The following is a 20,547-nucleotide window of genomic DNA, read 5'->3' as shown; positions in this document are numbered from 1 at the left end:
CACACACACACACACACACACCCACACACACACACCCACACACACCCACACACACACACCCACACACACACACCCACACACACACACACACACACACACACACACACACACACACACACAAAGACATGTTATCTGCAGACGTGTGGCACACAGACATGTTATCTCTAAGACGTGCTACTGTCAGGATCTCCATAGTGACGAACAAATCTAGCGATGTTGTTCAGCTCCATTTAAGTTGGGCCACTCACAGCAATCACAATTCACCATCAGTGCTGCACTCCTACATCAAACCTATCTAGACTTGGAAAGCCCCGCTGGGACATTCTACCCACGAAGCATCCAGTACTTAAGGCTTCATGATAATTTGGGTGTCCTGTGTGTGAGAAGACTGACACAATAATTATTTTAACGGGCTGGATTTTCTGTGCAGTAGAAAAAAGGAAAAATAAATAAGACTGAGGTAGGAAAAATGAGGGGAGAGCATAGAAGAGAAAATAAGAAGTGAATAATTTGGCTAAAAATAGTTAGTGGCAAAAAAAAGGACACTCTAAATGCAAACCAAGACTACATGATATCTCACATGCTCACTTTTTACTTTTAGATATTAGTCTGGATCTGGATCTATCACAGTGCTACAGCTATAAAAGTCATATTTTTTCCAAGTTAGAGATCCTGAACTGTTTTTGAAGACTTGGACATCCCAATGAGTGGCAACTGCATCCAGTCATGTTTATCAGCTGAAAAACAGCTGATCAGAATAACTTTGTCTCAGCACGTTGGCAGTGCCCCCTATAAGCAAAAGCTTATTGAGCTATGTGGGCTGGCTGTGTGAGGACAACACCTTGTTCTCACTGGATAAAAACACTGAAATTGAACAAGATTTATAGCTTGTTATAAGCTGACAACTGTTAGGAAAGCAGCTGTTCTTAGTACTCCTGTAATTGTGTGTAAATACTCATTCAGCTCATACAGTATGTGTGCACTAGCCTGCTGCATTCCCACAGCTAACCAGCCGACCTGATTTATTATCAGCTTAATCAGAAATTCCATCAAAGTCCAATGAAATATAATGAGTGGAAATTACACAGTGAAATGATGATTATAGTGAAAGTGAAATCACTGCACAACCTCATGGAAATGATGGGTCCAATCCAACGCTTGGGCTAATACACACAGGGGTTTCTATTATTGGTCAGTATGTCAAGAGAAAGATTAATGAGTATTGTTTATATTGTATTGTATTTGTGTGAGTCAAGAAGTCGACACACTGCTATGAAAAGGTCAGTGGTGGGAGTATTGAGAATGTTGTAAAAGTTGAGACAAAGAGAAGAAGACGAGAACAAACAGGTGAAGATGCAAGAGGAGGACATCAGAAAGGTCAGCTAGATAAATGTAGACAGGTCCATCATACAGTGTGGGAAACTATGTTGACCATACAAAGAAAGGGGGTGGTGCATCAGGATCACATGTAGGTTCTGCCAGTACTGACATTTAGCCTTTTTCCACTGCATGGTACCAGCTCAACTCAACCCTCTTTTTGTTTCCCATTGGACAAAAGTTTTAGACGCTACCTGTCACCTCGTACTTTTTTGGTACGAGGTGACATGAAAACACTGCAGGTTACTGATTGGTCAGAGAAAATCATCACTACTGCGTCAACATTGTGCAAGATGGGACATTCTGAGGAAACCTATCAGTTTGAAGCAGCCAAGTGACTGCACACCACTCACTGTAGCCTCTTACATGTCTGTTAGTTACTGTACTTTTAGTGGCAACTTGTGAAAGCATGATGAGGTCCAGAGGTTTCTCTGATTGGTATCTTTTCTATATTTCCCATTGTTCATGCGTGTGTTGTGTTGGAGATGACCTCATGATCACTTAGTGCATCATCGCTATACTAACAATGCCATATTTAGGGGGTACTATCTGCAGTGGAAAAAGTAAAAGGTACTAAAAGCAAGAAGAGTGGAGTAGAGCAGAGTGGAGTTGAGTCGGTGTAATAACGCTAATTAATTCTAACATCAACTGTACTAGTTAAAATACAGAAATAGCACCAATACTCCAGCTTCAGGAAAAGAAACCATCCGATTCATCCTACACACACAGACAATGTCACTTTAGAGAGACTGGTACAGAACCCCACACATGCCTTAGGACCAAACTTACCACTTGGTGGCGTGTGCGATGGTAGGGCTGAATGATGGGTAAACCCAGGGGTGTCACCCACTCCACAGTGTGGCCAGACTTGGAGATGAGCCTGGCGCTCTCTGTCAGCCAATCCTGCAACAGATGGATGTCAGCGGAGGTAAAGCGAAAGCACGCACTGGATCAAGGACCATACTCAGAAAATTTCCAAAGCATTTCACCACTACGAGTGTGAATACCTGCCTATTTGTTGTGTTTATAAGTATGAATGAGTGTGTTTATGTGGACATCAGAGCAATCAAGTTCCACTCAGTGAGTTCAAATCAGACGGCTGGCTGATGAAGTCTTCAGGTTCTGCTGGCTCAAGGACTTAATAAATCAGGCTATAGATATGGAGCAATTGTAACAAAAAACTTCTCCTCCACGGTATCAATAGATACATTTGAGTCTGATGCTCTTCTTCAAGGAACTAGCAAACAATTGTTGCAAACTTGGAGTTGTTGCTTATTCTAAAAATTGCAAGAGCAACACTGCTGTTTGGCACAGTTTCTCTCCAAGAATGGAAGCCATACGCCTCTACACACACACACACACACACACACACACACACACACACACACACACACACACACACACACACACACAGAGCTGTAGGAAAGATAAATAAATCCTAGCAACTCGTGGTGGCAGTCAGGCCCAAAGCTGCTCCATTCATCATCACCTGCCTCTGTATATCCTCGGCACAATGAAATGAAGATAGCATGAAAGCAAAGAAACAGGAGTGACAGATTAACCAGAGAGGTTGCCAGAGAGATTGACTGATCAATCAATAGATTGATAAGAGGCAGACAGAGAGGAAGAGTAAAGAGTGGATAGAGATTTGAAGGGAATTAATAGCAGTGTTGACAGATTAAATGGGAAATGTGCAGAGAATATAGGAGAGGAGGTCAGGGATGATCAGCTACCTCGCTCTCATTCATACCTCAACTCACCCCTGTGAAATGCAAGAGGATGTGACCTATTTAAAAGAAGCGTGGTGAGGTGAATACACACAAACACACACTCGCACAGAAACATTAGGTCGCCACTGAGGTATGATGGGAAGGGGATTATTCATCTCAGACTGGGTCGTCCCCGCACATTCCCCAAAGGACACACATGCCAGCAGTGGGCGGTGTTTCTATTAACTCGTCAGACTCCTCTCTGCCCGTGGAGGTAATGTAGAGTCTCCAACCAGGTGCATGTTCTACATCTATAAATGGAGTCTATGTGATGAATGGGTGCAATTGATAGGATAAGAGTGGGGTAAAGTAGTCATTAATAACAATAAAATAACATCCTATATGCAGTAGTAGGTCAGTAGTCAGAAATGGGAGCAACACTTTATTCTATGGGTCTGTAATTACATAATAATAATTTCCCAGGTTTCCTCAAAAGAAAAATTAAATGAGGTATTAATTAAGCTAAAGTATAAAGTTCTGGTATTTCAGTAATTTTAGTTAAAGTGTAGTTGGTTGCTTTGAGTTTGATTTCAAGGCAAATTTCTTTGGATAATGAGATCAATGTGAATCCAAGTAAATACGTGTTTATTATTGGAAACTTTGTTTCTTCATTTACGTTTGCCAGTAGTTTTTAATTAATTAATGTATTTTTTTTCACCTTTCTGTGAGAAACATCATAAGAGGTTGTTAGGAAAAATGACACAGAAATCACAGACAACTAAATTAAACCATTACCGAAATGGGTGTTAAGATATACTGTATCATCGTGGACATGGAGAAAAAGTTTGAAGACCTATGTAACTGTGCATTGTGTTTCGTGATAGGCAACTGTATGTTTGCTTAATACTGGAATGGAAATATTATTAACTGCATGTGTGAGTATATTCTAAAGAAAACAAGAGAACTTTAACATAATAAATTTACTGAATGTCAGACCTGTTATGCAATTAGCAACACACAAGTTTGAATGTACATTGGTGATGATGTGTTGGGTGACATAATTGCATGCATGTATCTGACTTTATACAGTTGTAAAATGAACTCACCTGGATCTCTCTGGTCCCTGTAAACATCTCCTTTAAGCCACTGAACACCAGTCGCACCAGGTAATGGGATGCATCCCATACATGCTCCTGGAAAAACAACACATAATTATTCTGGTGTATTCATATCCTTAAATGCACTTCACTTTTTTGCTCCACTGCAATTCTAAATGAACACAATTTAATACAAGTAATAATCAAAATATATTTTAATATTTTTTCACTTTGTTATTAATTGGACTGAATGTATAATGCAAATGTAAGTGATAAAAGTTGCAGCACACAATGAAAAGGGTATATTTTTCATATCATTACATACGAGAGAGATATGACCTCCCCCTCAGTGGGAACTGCCTCACCCTGCCCATCCACCCCCTGTAATCAGTCACAATTACATTTCCCCCAGTTCCCTGTTTAAATACTGGCTGTGCAGTGGATGTCAAATATCATACCTATTGTTGTATTACACTCATGGCCTCCCTGATTCAACCATGCCATATTTTATTTCACTGCAATAAGATAATATGTAAATGAACCTGACTAAAACGAGATTTAAAAGCTTCTGTTCTTGGTCAATGCAGCGGGGACTCTTCATGTCAAGGTCAAACTTACTAAAATCCCTTTGAGTGCATCATCAAAATGCCTTCATACAGATGCAGAGGACAATGGAGAGGAGGTCAGATCCCAGTAGAGAAGACCTTGTACTTCATTCCAAGTGCATCTGGGCTCAATGTGTGTGGAAATACACTCTATGTATAGCATGAGAGGAAAGTGTAACGAGAGTCCCATATAGAGGAGATCCTGTGCTATGAGGCCAGTTTGTCATGCCATGCTGACACAATGCTAAAAATAAAACAGTACACTGTGTGAGGGGAATCCCCTCAGCCTCCACCACCACCCTCTACTACCCCTGTACCTTGGGGAACTCATCAATCTCCTTCAGTCTTTTCTCTATCTGGAGGCGTCCTCCATAGCGTGTGACCCCGTACACCACAGTCATCACCGTCTGTTTGACCACCTTCCTGCTGATGAAGCCCTCCAGGACCTTTGCGATCTTTAGGCCATTCTCTGCATCCCGTGCTCGGAACTCCTCCACCTGGAACAAACAGATGGCCGTGTTGCAGGTACTCACACACACGTTTACAATTTGTATGAAACATAATTGTAAATGATGAACAGCTTTTGTTCAAAATGTGTCTTTTGGTGGAAATTTTGGTGGAGTATTTTCACTAGGGCTGTAACTAATATTTATTTCCATTGTTGATTAACCTGCCCATTCTTTTCTTGATCAACCAATTCATTGTTTGTCTATTAAAATGTAAAAACACTGACTCCCAGTCAGGAAAATGCCAGTCACAGTTTCCCAAAAGCTAAATTGATCCCAACAAATGTCTATTTTTGTGTGAGGCAGCTGTTCATTATTTGCTGCTGATCAGGGAATAGATTGATCAACTAATCGTTTCAGCTCCTAGTCCTTACAAGATCTCCAATAAAATGACTGTTGCCACTGTTGCTTGTTGTACAGCTTATCTTTGCGAGTAAACAAGATTTATTTTCCCAGGTAGCTTGCTATTTCACAAGCCTGATACAGTATCATCTAACAGTAACTGCAATGCCCAGAGGTAAAAATACAAGACAGATAAGTGTCCTGCAGCAAACTGCACTCCAATTTCAGTCACTGCCCCAGTGCACTGACAACTCCGCACAACGTCACCTCACAATTAACTTCAAATTGTTTCCCCCTAAAAAGAAACATGTTCACAGCTAGCTGTTTCTGCTGATAGCATTGTATGCACACTTGCCCTTTGAGCCTTCGGCTGCTCTCTACTCTCACTGCACGCTGATGCAAGGCATGAAAAACTAAGCACTTTTCAAAGCAAGACCTAAAGTGAGAAACCTAAAATATATTCCCAGTCTGTAACTCACTATGGGATGGTGTCATATTAATGTTAATAGCTGAGCAACTGCAACGTGCCTTACATCTGAATTCAACCACAACTCAGTTATCTTGTGTACCTTTCAAGTAAATGCATTTCAAAGAAGAGGAACAAAACAATGAAAAACTAAAAACAGCTCACTGCTGCTGACCTGCTGTGCTACTCCGCTGTACACATCCTGGGGCACATCACAAGGCACGAGGTTGACTGATGTGGCACCAATAACATCTCTGCCTAGAGCGGCGTAGTGCTGGAGACCATTACAGGAGCCGTCCTGTACGAGAGGTGGAGAGAAGGAGAGGAAAGATTAAAGCAGTGATGTGGAGGAGGAAAAACCAGAGACAGAAAAAGAATTACAGAGATCAGCACAGAATGGGAGGGCAGCACAGGGAGAAGGGTTAAAGGTGAACAAAACAAAGAACAGATGAGAGAAGAAGAGAGTAAAAGTGAAGGAATAACAAAGAATAGAAGAAAGAGAAAACAGAAAAAAAGGAGAAACGGTAAAATGAAACACATGAGCATTGGCTCAATAGATGAGAAAAAAGATCTGGTTGAAGCTGTTTAGCGCAGTTCATAACAACATATCACCATGTCCTACAGCCCAAAGCAACAGTGACTTTTGCACTCATTGCTACACAGTCAAACCATCTGTGAGCATCATTCAAAGCAACATCTAGATTGGTTTTGGCATCAGACGAGGTAAAGAAGCAATGAGTGAGTACGCAATTAGCTGATGAATTGGTCAATCAAATCATCTTCTTTTTTTTTTGTCATTCACAATTAATTAAAAATAAGTGGTCAATTTTATTATGTCACTGTTTTTTTCTGTAGGGTTGCACATTGTCCCAACTGATGTATACTGCTTTTTGCTGCTGACCACACTGAGCAGTTTAAATGAGATTAGCTGTATGTGGGTACCAGTGACATAGCCATCATCAAATTGCAAGACAGGATGAAAGTCTAATACACACAAAGATGGATGCATCTGCATGGTGTTTTTCAGGCATGCGGTGAGCGTAAGTGACAATTAAGTTCTGTAACTGCAATGAAGAGCCTGACACAAAATGACAACTTTTGGCTATTTCGATTCTTTCCTTTATCCGTTTATCTAAAAGGGGGAGCGCACATTCAATAACATCAATATGATGTAAATGTGTCAGATTAAGCCAAAGGCAAATTTTCATCTACAGTCCTTGAGCAGGTCGAAGTTCAAACAGCTCGTGAGGAGGAGGTGCTAAATTCTCTGCGCCTAACTAATTACTCTAATGTCTGTGTAAATCTAACAATTGTTCTGTGCTTTCACATTGTGCTATCGCCCAGAAGCCCAGAGTCAGGGAAATTATTGCCACTTGCATTATTTGCTTCTTTTTTTTTTTTTTTTAACTGGTGCGCTGTAATAGAATTTTCCATGATAATTTTCAATAATTTGTTTGGTATAATTAGTATAAAAATCACTATATGTAATCTGCATTGCTAGAAGTAACAGGAGATATTTTTTCTTAAGTGCCACATAAAAGCTACATTATAGCAAGACTATTAACAAGGCCCCGAGGTGTAGACCATGTTGCATTAGTCTAAAAAATTATAAAAGCATCACATTATGTTTACATGAGTAAATCCCTGAATTCCTGGGCTACATAGTATAGCAAATAGTCAACTAAAAGGAAGCCTATTCTAGAGGGTTAGTTTGTTGCTTTAGTTTGTGGAAGAGACGGCCAGATCCTAGCACAGGATAGCTCAAGCTGTGGTCTGATCTGTAAGATTAGCACTACAAGTTAATGACATATGACATAAAATAGCCCCACATGGCTTGGGAGGTCTCGGCTTGTTAACTTTGATGTGCCCTCGAAACCAGCACTATAAAACATGACTAAATGACACACCATATTTTTAGGAGCCTATAAACTAGAACTACAATTGGCCTAAGGTATTCTCAGATGAGTAAATTCCTAAGAATAATCTGTTCTAATCATTTTACATTTTTCATTTCTGTTTCACCTGAATAAAGAATAATTAGTTTATCTTCAAATTCTTATCTTCATGTCTTATTAAAGAACACATTGGTCAGAGATGGACTGTGTGATTCAAATTGCTACGCATCTCTCTAAACACATAAATAATTCTTTCATGTGTTAAATGGTACCTGATGAACAGGAAAATGAGAGATGAACTGTGTTGGATTGGGAGATCTCACAGCATTGGCAATCTCCATGCAGCAGGCAAGAGCCTGCCAAGGCTCATCTGCATTCATCCACCAATTCTTACCCTGAGAAGGAAAATGACAAGCACATGGCACATCTTTGTATATCTGCATCCAGAGATAATTGTGTGTGTGCATCAGTGAGCTTTACTATGAGAGATTTTTACAAACAGCTAAGAAGTTCTGACAAGAACTGCTATGTGGAACTATGAATTGCATGCTATCAATGACCAGCAAAGATTACGAAAGATCGACTGACATTTAGAGGGTTGTCGGCAGAGTCCAGTATGTCCTCCATGAGAGTGTTGGCATACTCCAGCCGTCCCTGTAGTGAGCTACTCTTCTTTAACCCTGTCAGATTGACTAAGTGGATCTTTAGCCAGTCCAGGCCCTTGGGACCGAGGGGCTTCCCCTCTGCAAACACGAGGATGGCCCGAGTCACATCGCTTCCGAGGTGATTTAAGTATGGGGGGCAGGGGTAGGTACGTCCCCTGAAGTCCATGTTGTGAGGGAACCAGAAAATATCATCCCGCATGTGGTTGGCGATGGAGAGTTTATAGAGAGCATCCATACGTAGGCTGTGCATCTCACTGCATTTCTTTTTGGCATTAATCACCTCTCTTTTTATGTGGGCCTTCTCAGAAGCGGTGTAAGTGGGATCTTGGGGGTTGAAGTGGGGTATTTTGGGGGCCTCTGACAGGGGGGGAGGGATGTCTAGCTTTTCACTACCCCGATCATTGAAAATGGATATAATAATATCCAACAGGGGTTTGTTGATCCTCCAGGCACAGTTGCCCAGCTGGTTGAGAGAGTCCAGGACTGCATGGAGGTTCTGTGATTTCTCCAGCAACACCTCATGTTGGGTGGCCCCATCCACTGAGCGCATCAGCTTGGTTGGTGTCAGCAGATAGGCTCCAAACTTGACAGAAGTCCAGGGCACAGGAGGGCACACCATCGGCATCACGTAGGAGTCAAAGGTCAGCTTGGTCTCCATGGCTTCCTGCTGCATCTGAGTGAGGATGGGGTGGGGCTTAATGAAGCCGACCTGGTGGGTAAAACATCAGGAGAAAAACAATTAGAAACCTCAAATGAGCAGACACAAGAAAAAAAAGAAACAGTCGCTCTTATAAGTTTATTTTAAAACCAGTTTATGGTTAATCATGACAGAGCTTAGCTAATTTGATGAAGTGTTAATTCTGATAAATATATACAAGTAGATATGCTAAATATTTGAACATCTGTTTCCTAGCAGTTTAAATTCTAATTGACGAGAAGAACAATGTACAACCTCTGCACTGAAAAGTTTCCAGTGATATCATTCCTGTATCCCAGTACCACTGCCACCCACAAAAGACTCAGGTAGGCAGCTGTAGCTCCATGAATCCATGAATTATGTAAAATCCTGGTTCGTAGCAGGATAGCAGATGGATGTCAACATGTTGCTTTGATGTCAAAGAATTATTATTATTACCATTAACGCAACACATGTAAAGCATGTATTGCTGGACATAAAGACCAACATAAGGAAAAAATACAGTAACCTGACAGAAAAATAAAACACCTCAGTATTGCTTGCATGAGTCAGACGGTCGTGCTGTGTTGTAAAATCATTAGAATGCTCCCCTGATGGGCTAACCTCCAAAGAGAGACATGAAGAAGAGGGGGCAAAGAGAGATAGATGAAAACACAGAAGAATAAAATTCTGCTACAGTACGTCCCTCTTCCCGACACAGTCGCCTCACCCTCCTGCGGGGACCCATGGCACTAAATCAGCGAGCCAATTAAGGGGACACTAAAAAAGGGATTATTCTGGAACCTATTCATCTTACTCAACTGTTCCCCCTGCCAATTCACACGGGGAGAAAGGGTCTTATAATTCACACTCGTTGGAGCTTCCCACTGGATAGGAGGGTGCTCAAGTGGTCAAGGTAACAGGCTTTCGAATGACACTCTTCCTGTCCAGCAAGTGAAGGTCAAGGGTTTTCATGTATTTTTTCTTTGTTTCTAATCCACTATGCTTCTTTTCTCATGAATGAAAATTTCGACTTTACAACTCGTGAACTTGATCAATCTTTTTTTTTGTCTCAAGACTAATTATGTGTAATTTTCAGTCATAATGAATACAACACTGATGGACGCTCCTCGTTATCAACAGTTTTCTTAATTTTTTACTTTGAATCCTTTCAAATACTTACATACTCAATATTAGTTCACAGGAGATCCTCCAAAGTTTAATCCTTCACCATTTTTTCCAAATAAATCTCAGTTGAAAGGATCTTTTTTGGTCTGGGTTAATGCTCAGGAATCCTGTTACCAGGTTATCAAAGGTATTTAAATTCTCTAAGATCGGGATCTGAATGGTTTTATCATAGAGGCCAAGGGACCCTAAGAACCCAAAGGACTTGTGTTCATCCCTCCGTGTCAGAAGAATCTGCCTTGCATTTTTGGCAAGGCTGCTTTAATAGAACTGCTACCAACTCTGGGGTTGCTGACCACGTGCTCCTTTGATATCCCTGCAGAACAAACCGAGTTGCAATTGGACAGATTTGCACATCCACTGTACCTGTCGGGTGCTACGGAAGGTGTACATGTGGTAGAGGATCGGGATGAGCTTCCTGTCGTAGGCCGGGTTCAGGATGTCGCTATTAATTTTGAGGTTCTTGACCATCATATCGACCAAGTAAGTGCCCAGCTCCAGAGTTATTATGTATGGCCAGCTTGTCTTTCCCCCATGTAGCATTGGTCCTGAACTCTGCTCTATCTCCAGATTACACCACTGCTCCCTGGGAAGGACGTCATACTCCTAGAGGGAGAGGAACAGACATGGGTTATATTCATTTAGTGATTTGAATATTTTCCTCATATGAAAAATAACATGTAGTATGATTACAGTAATATCTTGCAAAAAGCAAAGAAATTGCAAGTCACATTTTGTCAAACAGTCACTGAAAATAAAAAAAATTGCTTTCATGTCTTCAGAAAAATGAAGATGATTAATCTTCCTATTATTTTCTCAATCGATCAATTAATTATGTCATCAAAAAAATGACAGAAAATAGTGTTTCACTGAGTCAAGGGTGCCAGCTTCAAATCCAAATATACTCAATATATATATATATATATATTATATAACCCAAATATATTCAGCCCACAAAAATGTAACAAGAGAAAAACAGAAAATCTTCATATTAGAGAGGCTGAAAACAGCAAGTTTTGACATTTTTGCTTCAAAAATGGCAAATTATCAATTATCAAAGGAGATGCAGAATATTTTTCAAATAATCAACTAATCATTGCAGCTGTACAGGACACCAAAGGGGAGAGAACCTTCAAGAAGGCAGGCAGGTAGGTAGGTAGGTGGTATCATAAACATTTTTTGGTCAAGGAGAAAGCATTGTAATACAATCTCAATAGCATGAACCAGTTCAAAGCAAAAGCTGGATGAGTAGAAACTATAGAAGTAAACAACACAGCATCTTGCACACACAGTACAACAGCATTAAGCTACAAAAGAAATTCATTAGACACTAGGTATGTGGTAATAGTCTAACCAGAGGTGAGAGACAGTTTAGTCAAACATTTCTAGTGTTTAGTTTTCAAATGGATGCATGAAAACGTAAATGAGTAAAGTGAGAAATCAGACTAATGTGGTGTCACAACAACAATTAAAAACACCATAACAGGCATTAATTCAACTACAAAGGCGGCTTGTAAAATAACTTGCATAAAACAAACACCTTAACTAACATCTATTCTAACTAGCTGCTGCAGTATAATGAGCTCTTGCTCATTATCGTCTTGATGACATTAGCATCTTCCCCCGTGTACCAGAACCATCAAAACACTAGTGGAACACTGAGTCAGTGATTCTGGCTATAAAATTCCACTGAGGAAAGACAGTCCTTTGTTTCACTTAAAAAATAATGAGCAGCATGTCAATGAGCTGGTGAACATCAATGCAAAGATCCACCAGACTTCATCGGCTGTCAGTTGTTAATCATTTGTCTTACAACTCAAGTTAATTCATTTATTTCTATATTTTTCTGCCGATGTTCAGGGCCTGCCATGATTTCTCCAAAATCTATGCAGGCCACACGTTTAGCTTTTATAGTTACAATGCTGCATATTATGTTATTTTTTTGTCCCTTATTGCAACATCAAGTTATCTGAGTGAGAAATTGCTAATTGCCAATAATGCACATGAGAAGAGCACATGAAGACACACATCTGGAGCATCATTAAATAAGTAACATGTAATTTCTCTACCTTAGTATCTTTGGCCAGCAGCTCTGTGAAAGTGTTGTAAATGTTGCCCAACTTTTCCAACGTCTGATTCTGGTGTTTCTGTCCCACAGAGTATTTGGTGTAGACCCTGTTGCCCAGATCTCCGGCTAAAATCTTCAGCGACTCTCCACTGGGAGGCAGGTTAGCAACACTCTGGACAAGAACAGGACACAGTTCAAAAGGTCAAGCAGGTGAAAACAGCAGAAAAGGCTGTTTGAAGCTTTCGTCAGATCTGGTTTAGTTCAATAAAAAAGAAAGCTATCCTTCAGTCAGAGGGGAAATCAAAGTGAAAATGGTTGTTTCAGAAATCACATCAAACCCAGTGAATCTGTTCATGTAGGAAGCAAAGGTATCTGATCAAAAGCTCACTCCCCTTTGCTGCCAAAGATAAAACCTTATGCTTTTCCAGGTGTTGTCACTCTCAGCGACTTGATTTGTGTTTTGTGGTTTCCCAGACTGGTCAGGTCGTATTATACAACAGCAATGTCGAGAAAACAAAGGAGTGATAACGTATGACATAACTACACGTCTTTTTTTCATGTTGTAGTAAAATAAAGTTGTCATCAATCAAATGCCTTTGACTCAAACACAGACAAGTCTTTGTTAAATCCCTGATTTCTGGCATTTCATTGAGCAGTAGGCTGGGTTAGGTGGGTTGTATTACCTGTATCATGATGTCAACATACTCCCTATCTTCCAGCAGACAGAGGTAGGGATAAAGGTTAAGCCTGTAGTCCTTGGTGTTGGTGTTCGCCAGGATCGTCTTGCTCTCCCTCAGGGCCTGAAGGAGGATCTTCTGCCACTGAGCCCGCTGCTCAGCCAGCAGCTCCCTCTGAAAGGACAACACATGTGTAAGTCATCCATCTCATGACTGTGACTGACAGCAGGGAACCCTTGAAGAATGTGTCAAATAAAATGACCAATCCTGCAGAAATCCTTGTTCACCACATGCTGCACGGTCCAAGTGGAAAGTCATTATAAATTGTGAAGCAGTCGATAGGGCCACCTCTCACCGGACACAAGTTATTGTGCAACATGATGGTGAATTCCATTCGATGGTTAGGTTTGTTTAGCCCCGGTACCTCTCAATGACAGGGAGAAAACAAACTTCAAACAACTGGACCACATACTTATTCATCTAAGAATGAAACGGGATGTAAAACCTATTTTACTTTACTTAGAGGTGTGGCCTAAGAGAAGGGTTTGTAGTTCAGATAGATACATTTAACCAGTTAATAACCATTTGTCATTTTCATTCCCATGGACTGAGGTTAAGGAATAGTTGGACAACTACTCCTTTAATATCAAAATTATAAATTCTACTCTGGGTCTTTTAGCAATGCTTTACAGAAAGTGTCACTGATTTAAATGATCCACCAACTGATGTGGCTAAAGACGAGAAAATTTCACAAATTTCACTACTACGAGCTCATTTTCAGGCTAGCACTCCATCTTCATTGGGTGACATCCATCCCTGTTCCTGAAAAGAATACCTCAGCTGTGATGGCTGTTATTTTTATTTATTATTACAAAAGAACAGGCTATATCATTTGATCTAATATATTAAGTCTTGATAGTTGATCCAAACCTTCACTGAGCAAATGAAGGGAGAGACGTTAAGATCTTGTAGCCACGGTGAATTTTCACTTTCAATTAGACTTGTCTTAACAATTGTGCTCTCATGTTGTGGTACATATTCAGTGTTTTGAATGAAGGAGAAAACCGTTTTTTGGGCCTGCAGTTAAGGCCACAACTGATATTCTCATTACTTGTATTTTAGGTTATTTTAAAAGAAAAGGAGAATGTACATCCCCAGTTGGGAGGTAAGCAGGTTTGTTCAGGTACATACATGTACCTGTGAAGGTATTGTGATATATATTGTGATATATGTACATTCTGTGCATGTATGTGTTAATGTGCACTCTTCAACTGAAGAGTTTTACTCAGTCTGACTGAAGCAGAGACACAGTCTGGAATGTGGATGGTGAGGTGACTCTGCGTTGTCTCCGGTGGCCTCCATTACAATACATTATTATTCTGCCCTGCCAGTCTGTAAATGCTTCCTGACCACCAGGGACTCTCAGCCTGCTCGCTTCCCACGAAGCCCATCTGCAGAGTCAGACGAGCCAGGCTGGACTGTAAATGCCAGAGTTGGAAAGAAGGCACACCACAGGAATATGATGTTTCTTCCTCTAACCTGTCAGACCCTAAATTCATATTATTTTAAAGTTTAGATCAGAGAAAAAGAGAAACTTTACTCATATGAGACAATGTATAACCATAGATGTTAAAAGTATGAAAAGCATGTTAAATGTAAATAAATCAGCACTTTGTAAATGATCATATATTACTGTAATTACTCCAAACAAAGCAGAATACTGCCAAGATGATATACACCCACTAGAGTCTGTATCTTACATTGTGTGCCAGCACATTGGGCTTTGCAGGGAATCTGCAGCCTCTTTTGCAGTTTAAAGGGTCAAACTTACAGCAAAAAACAGGAAGATAACTGATGTGTTTGTGTTTTCTTTTTAACAGGAAGCAACTGCATTTTTAGGAGATGTGAAAACAAAAAACATTGCATTAGCTACAACACTATTGTAGACACAGGGTATCATTTATCTAAACCAGTGTTTCGAAATGAATCTGACAATAATAAACAGATGTTTAAAAACACTGTATGCTGTACATGTATATTTCAGGAAAAAATGGCTGCGTCTAGATTTTAAGATTAAACCCTAAAACATCTGTTATCAACAACTAAATCTTCTCTATGTCACAACATGTTAGTAGTTTCAGCATCACTGACCCATAAATCTAAAGTCTGTACTGAAGATGACATGAAGACAAAGAGAGGCAACAGTTGGGTCTGTTTACCATTTTGGCCATGTTTTCTGTGACAGGCTTGGCACCCTCCACAGAGTCGATGGTGACAGTGCAGGCCCGCTCCACGCTGAGCTGACGTTTGAATCGCTCACGGAGCTCCTCCTGAGTGAAATCCAGTTTGGGGTAGTGATGGTCTTCCCTCTAAAACACATGAAATACAAGTAAGTTAAGTTAAGTTAAGTTAGCTATGCCAGTGTTTGCATCTCTCCTCTCTCACACTGTCCGTGCAAACCCCGCCCTCACTCGCACACAATTTCTCCTGCAACATGGAGGGAGACACAGCACCTGGCCACACAATTTTTAATGTACATGTCGATATATTGTCCAGCTGTAAATTTTCAAACAGGGTAGCCCTTTCTTAGTATTTGCTTAGCTGAATGTTTTGTTAAGCATGAGAGGAAAACCTGTAATTTAGTTTAGTTTACTTTAATTTATTTAGTTGAAAACAACTGAATTCTGAATGATCAGAGATAGGCCTGTTATTATTTTATATTGGGTATTTATTCTGTATAATTTTTCATTTACATGTTTTGCAGCTGCATATTTTCAAACAGGGAAGGAAACCCTGTCTTAATATTCTATTGTGATCACAGTCTGTTTTAAGTCCTTGTGACATCTCATATGCGTCTTTGACTTGCAACATTTGGTCCACTCTGTAGAAAATACAGAGATACAGAGATATGATTTTTGGTCCATATCACCAATCCTATTATTAAGCCCTATCACACATACAGATATTGCACACAGAGAAGGATGAATGAAAATAAATCCAGCAAACATTGTGGTCTATAAAAGTCAATATTGGTCAGAAATGGTCTGAAATACAAGTATACACACATACTTGTATTTCAGGGCATTTCTGGCTTAGTGAATAAACTTGTAAAAATCTTAGCACAATGCTAACAGACTTCTGTTATGCTGCACTTAAAATCCTGCCAGAACGTACTGATTTGCTCTGGCCAATTTACCTACTAAGCAAGCAACCTGAGAGACAATGTCTTGCTAATAGAAAAATAAAATGTGCTTTAAAAGTCAAGTCTTGTTTAAAGAAATGGTGACCTTGCCAATGCAATAAGACCTCTGGATATTATCTGTGCACATCATAGAAGGGTTGTACGCATGAGCAGATGCAGTACAGCTGTACGAACATTTATTATCTCATAGACAGCAGGCGAGATACAGTGGATTGTAAATTAGGCCTCAGAGAGACAGAGCATGGACAGCAGCCAGAGCAAAGCTTAAGGTAGCGTGGCACATAAATTGCTCACCAGACAGCTCTTGTACAATATCAGAACTTTAGAACAATAAATGGGCAAAAAGGCTAACACCTCGTTATCAGCAGACCGGGATGAAATCAAAAGATTGCTGCTAAAAAATGTGCTGGCGTGATAATTTTGAGAAGAACAAACTTGCAGCTTGTGAGGTACAAAGAAAAGTAAAAAGCTCCATAGAAAGAACTGTGTTGCAATATTGTTAGAGTAAAGCTGTGTGATTTTATTTGAATACTTCATGCAACTGAATGAATTCAAATTTCTCAACCTATAAAAAAAAGTGACTATGCTAATGAAATGTGCACACATACAGTACATGTTCCTGATATACAAATAGAGAACACCCCACAATCTCTGACGACAAGTTGAAACTAGATCAAACTGCATTTCGTACGATCTACAGCTTCATCAAAATTCCTTCTCTCACCAACAAACAATATTCTAATTAGATTGTGGTTCTGCTCCTAACACTGATTGAAAATCCTCCAGAGACCATCCAGCCAGCTACTCTGTTATCTGGTGGACCAGTTATTTGGACACTCTTTCAGTCATTAAATCAACCTACCAAAAAGTCACAGTCATAGTCAGATAACCGACTAGTTCAAGTCAGCCTTGAAAATACAGTCAGAGGCAATAGCAATGGAGCAGTCACATTTGTGCTGGTTTAAATGTCAGAAAGTGGCATGGTTTCACAAATTTTCTTTATATAAAAATATATGACCTTCTGATTGCTACCATCAACACACACAGGCCAACACTAAGATAAAGAGGACCAAAAATATGTCACTCAGACGAAGATCAAAGTAATTTTGGTGCAAGGACTGGACCTAAAAATACTGCAGTTGTACGAAAAGCTGTTAATGAATCATGTGAGAATCAGGAGGCGAAGGGAGGTGGGGAAAAGTGAGGAGAGGTGAGAGGAGGAGAGGCAAGGAAAGCGGAGGACCCATTAGAAAGCAAAGTTGGCTCACTTTAAATAGGCCAGTGCCTGTCTGGCTGTGAATAGGGTGACAATCAAATCTTTCATAGTCACGCTGGAGCCTTCTGACAGCTTTCCCAGCTTTCTGGTGATTCCACTGGCAAAACATACAGAAGACTCAGCCATAAAAATAACTTATCTGTATTTATAGTCATACAGTGTCACTTTTTTAACATAAACTCCCACTTTGTGTTTAAATAAACTCCCTTAACTAATTTCCATCAAGATTTTTAACACTGCGGATATAATAAAAATCCATTCTTTATGAAATGAGTAATTGCCTTAAACGCCTTATAATACATCACACCCTCTTAAGGAAAGAGTGTATATGACTGATTACACCAAAAATGCAGTCTCTGCTGTCCCAACATAAGCAAGTAATGGTCTCCACTGACATTGGTTTAAGATAATTTAAAGAACAAAGACCAGCCCAAGACACTTAAATGGCAGTTAACTCCATTATATCAGCTCTGATGACGTCAATGGAACAGTAGGTCATCTTATTTTCTGTGGACCCAGCAGAGACCAGTCTATCAGCAAACAAGTATCCTGATGTTAAGGCATAATCTGGGACAATAGTCCACAATAATGACTTTAAATTTCTCTATTCAGTCCAGCAGTAATAATGATACATACTAAAGCCCATTCAAGCTCATCCATCTTTAAATGCTCCAAAACTGCCAGATCTACTTCCTGAGGAGGCTCAGGTCCTTCAATCAACCATCATCTAAACTGTGTTGTACTGGGAAGGAGGTGTCACAGCAAAGGACGCCAGCAGACTGAATAAACTTATGAAGTAGGCTGGTCTGTCATTTGATCCCAGCTGGTCACATGACATGTTAGCGAAGCTTAAGAGCACCTTTAGCGACAGACTTATTCCACCCTGGTGTGTAATGGAGTGATACAGGAGATCATTCGTGCCAGGTGCTATCAGACTTTTCAGTTCATCTGCTTCTAATGCATCTACTTTGCTCTTTGCACGTTAGAATATTGACTGTATCTTGACATTATCAATCTTCAGCACTTTATGCCTTTAACTGTACCATATTTATAAATGGATCATCAGTCAATATCACCACTTATCCATTCATTAATGTTTCTGCTTATTCATCTCAGCCACTGTGTTCATGTATCTGTTAACATTTGTATTTTAATGTATCTTGCTGCTATTTAACTTCAGTCCAGGGATTATTAAAGTCATCCATCCATCCATGCATCTATCCGATCCACTGGTATGTGTGCTTTAAATATCAATTTACTGTATACAACCTCAGCAAACATTTGTAAAGGTTTAGATAAAGTCATTGTTTCGTATTCTATGTCTTGCCCATCTTAACAGTCATGGTTCATGTCAAACTAAGCCTGTGGTACCTTTGTGTAGAAGTCCTTAACAAGCGATGAAGAACACTGGCTTGTGGTCAGGTTGAAGCAGGGCTGGTAGTCGGGCTGGATGACACGTATGGCCTTCAGCACCATGTCTCTCTCATCTTGTTCGAACACACACTGAGCGAACAGATCATCCACAGACAGACCATCCTCGTCCATCTGGCTCAGGCACCTGGATAAACAGGGACATGCAGTCAGTGTATCAGGTTTTGATGCAATACCGTGACATATGTTATGTCTTAACACTTGGGCACTTACTGCATTATACTATGTGATACCTGCAGTGGGCAAAGCAGAAAAGGCCAATCCTATGTTATTCTTTCAAGTGTTTTAATATTTGTGTACTGGTAACAGACAAAGATGGCTTGTTTCATATGAAGCCATTCAAGGTCGCTTTGCTCCTAACTTATTGTAACTCAGCTTGTTGCAGTGAGAAATAAAAAAGCAGCTGTTTCCCTGAAATAAACAACCGTGCAGCAATACACATCAACATTGTCACAAAGAAGTTAACTCCTTCCATTTTTACATTATTTTTTCTACAAAATATCATAAAAACACAGTTTAGCAGCCAGCTTGAGGTCCTTCTCACCAGCACATGTGTAGAGTGTGTAATGACTGGCTAAAACAACTGGAATAACTAATAACTATTAAAATATAATGTTCTAATACTTAGGCTAGGGTATTAGTCCACAAGATTAAGAAAACATAACACAACCGATTCTCTTTAGAAAGTCCTTACAATACCTCTCCTTTCCATTAGGATCGCTATATACTTGTTCAGGTTTAATGTTAAAAATACCGACCCATCAGATGACACAAGAGGTAGATTTTCATTCATGTGGGAGATTATAGTTATTATAGTGGAACAGACTTTGGGGTCATCTGATCACAAGCTCAAAGTTCACAACCTTCTGACCTGCCTGATGATGTGGGAATGGGACTAAGATAATCATATAACTGTCTGAGCCGCTGATTACTTCAGCTTTCAAAAATAAAAAATAAAACTCCCGAGTGTGTGGGGTCATTGCATATGTCTCCCCCACCCTGATCGACAGTTACAGAACATCAATTTAAGTATTTGAATTGATAGGCTTATCCGTCAAACTCAAAGTACAAGTTTGATCCAGAGGCAGATGGGCGCTGACGACATCAGTGAAATGTTTATTTAAACAGAATCTTCTAGAGATCTCCTAGGGAGAGCACAGTCTCCATGACTGGACTGCAGAATGCAGATAATGCCAACGTGCAACCAGTCTCAGAAATACAAATGAGAGGTGTAATAACATGATTATTCCATAACTCAGTTTAATATATCGACACCCTCTTAAAATAATGGCCTAAGTCATTTTTTCAGGTTTTTCAGGAAACACAAAAAACTCAACAAAAGAGTCACACTTTTGACATAGGCCATTATA

At 40.0% G+C, this 20,547-nt stretch overlaps 1 protein-coding gene and 1 long non-coding RNA gene across 3 annotated transcripts in view; one reads left to right on the top strand and one right to left on the bottom strand.

The window, feature by feature from the left end:
* polrmt (polymerase (RNA) mitochondrial (DNA directed)) overlaps positions 1-20,547 on the bottom strand; it is a 45,743-nt gene that overhangs the window by 18,546 nt on the left and 6,650 nt on the right. The window contains exons 5-15 of the mRNA XM_023409667.2: positions 19,118-19,304; positions 15,488-15,637; positions 13,275-13,442; positions 12,593-12,763; positions 10,890-11,129; positions 8,586-9,371; positions 8,270-8,392; positions 6,278-6,400; positions 5,106-5,285; positions 4,193-4,279; positions 2,167-2,280 (exon numbers count right to left, since the gene is read on the bottom strand). Coding sequence (XP_023265435.1) covers positions 2,167-2,280; positions 4,193-4,279; positions 5,106-5,285; positions 6,278-6,400; positions 8,270-8,392; positions 8,586-9,371; positions 10,890-11,129; positions 12,593-12,763; positions 13,275-13,442; positions 15,488-15,637; positions 19,118-19,304 — 2,329 coding nt within the window. The remainder of the gene's footprint in view (positions 1-2,166; positions 2,281-4,192; positions 4,280-5,105; positions 5,286-6,277; positions 6,401-8,269; positions 8,393-8,585; positions 9,372-10,889; positions 11,130-12,592; positions 12,764-13,274; positions 13,443-15,487; positions 15,638-19,117; positions 19,305-20,547) is intronic.
* On the top strand, positions 5,194-12,772 carry LOC147818910 (uncharacterized). 2 transcript variants are annotated; one of them, XR_015437478.1, is made up of 3 exons: positions 5,194-5,313; positions 10,846-11,006; positions 12,682-12,772. It is a non-coding gene; the product is annotated as an uncharacterized LOC147818910 (long non-coding RNA). The 2 variants fall into 2 exon arrangements; XR_015437477.1 differs by lacking the exon at positions 12,682-12,772 and adding an exon at positions 11,094-11,154.

The sequence above is a fragment of the Seriola lalandi genome, unplaced genomic scaffold (genome assembly GCF_002814215.2).
Source record: "Seriola lalandi dorsalis isolate HSWRI2012SDOR001 ecotype SW California unplaced genomic scaffold, Sedor1 jcf7180002054402, whole genome shotgun sequence".
Taxonomy (NCBI): Eukaryota; Metazoa; Chordata; class Actinopteri; order Carangiformes; family Carangidae; genus Seriola; species Seriola lalandi.
This window is presented reverse-complemented; position numbering and strand designations above follow the sequence as displayed.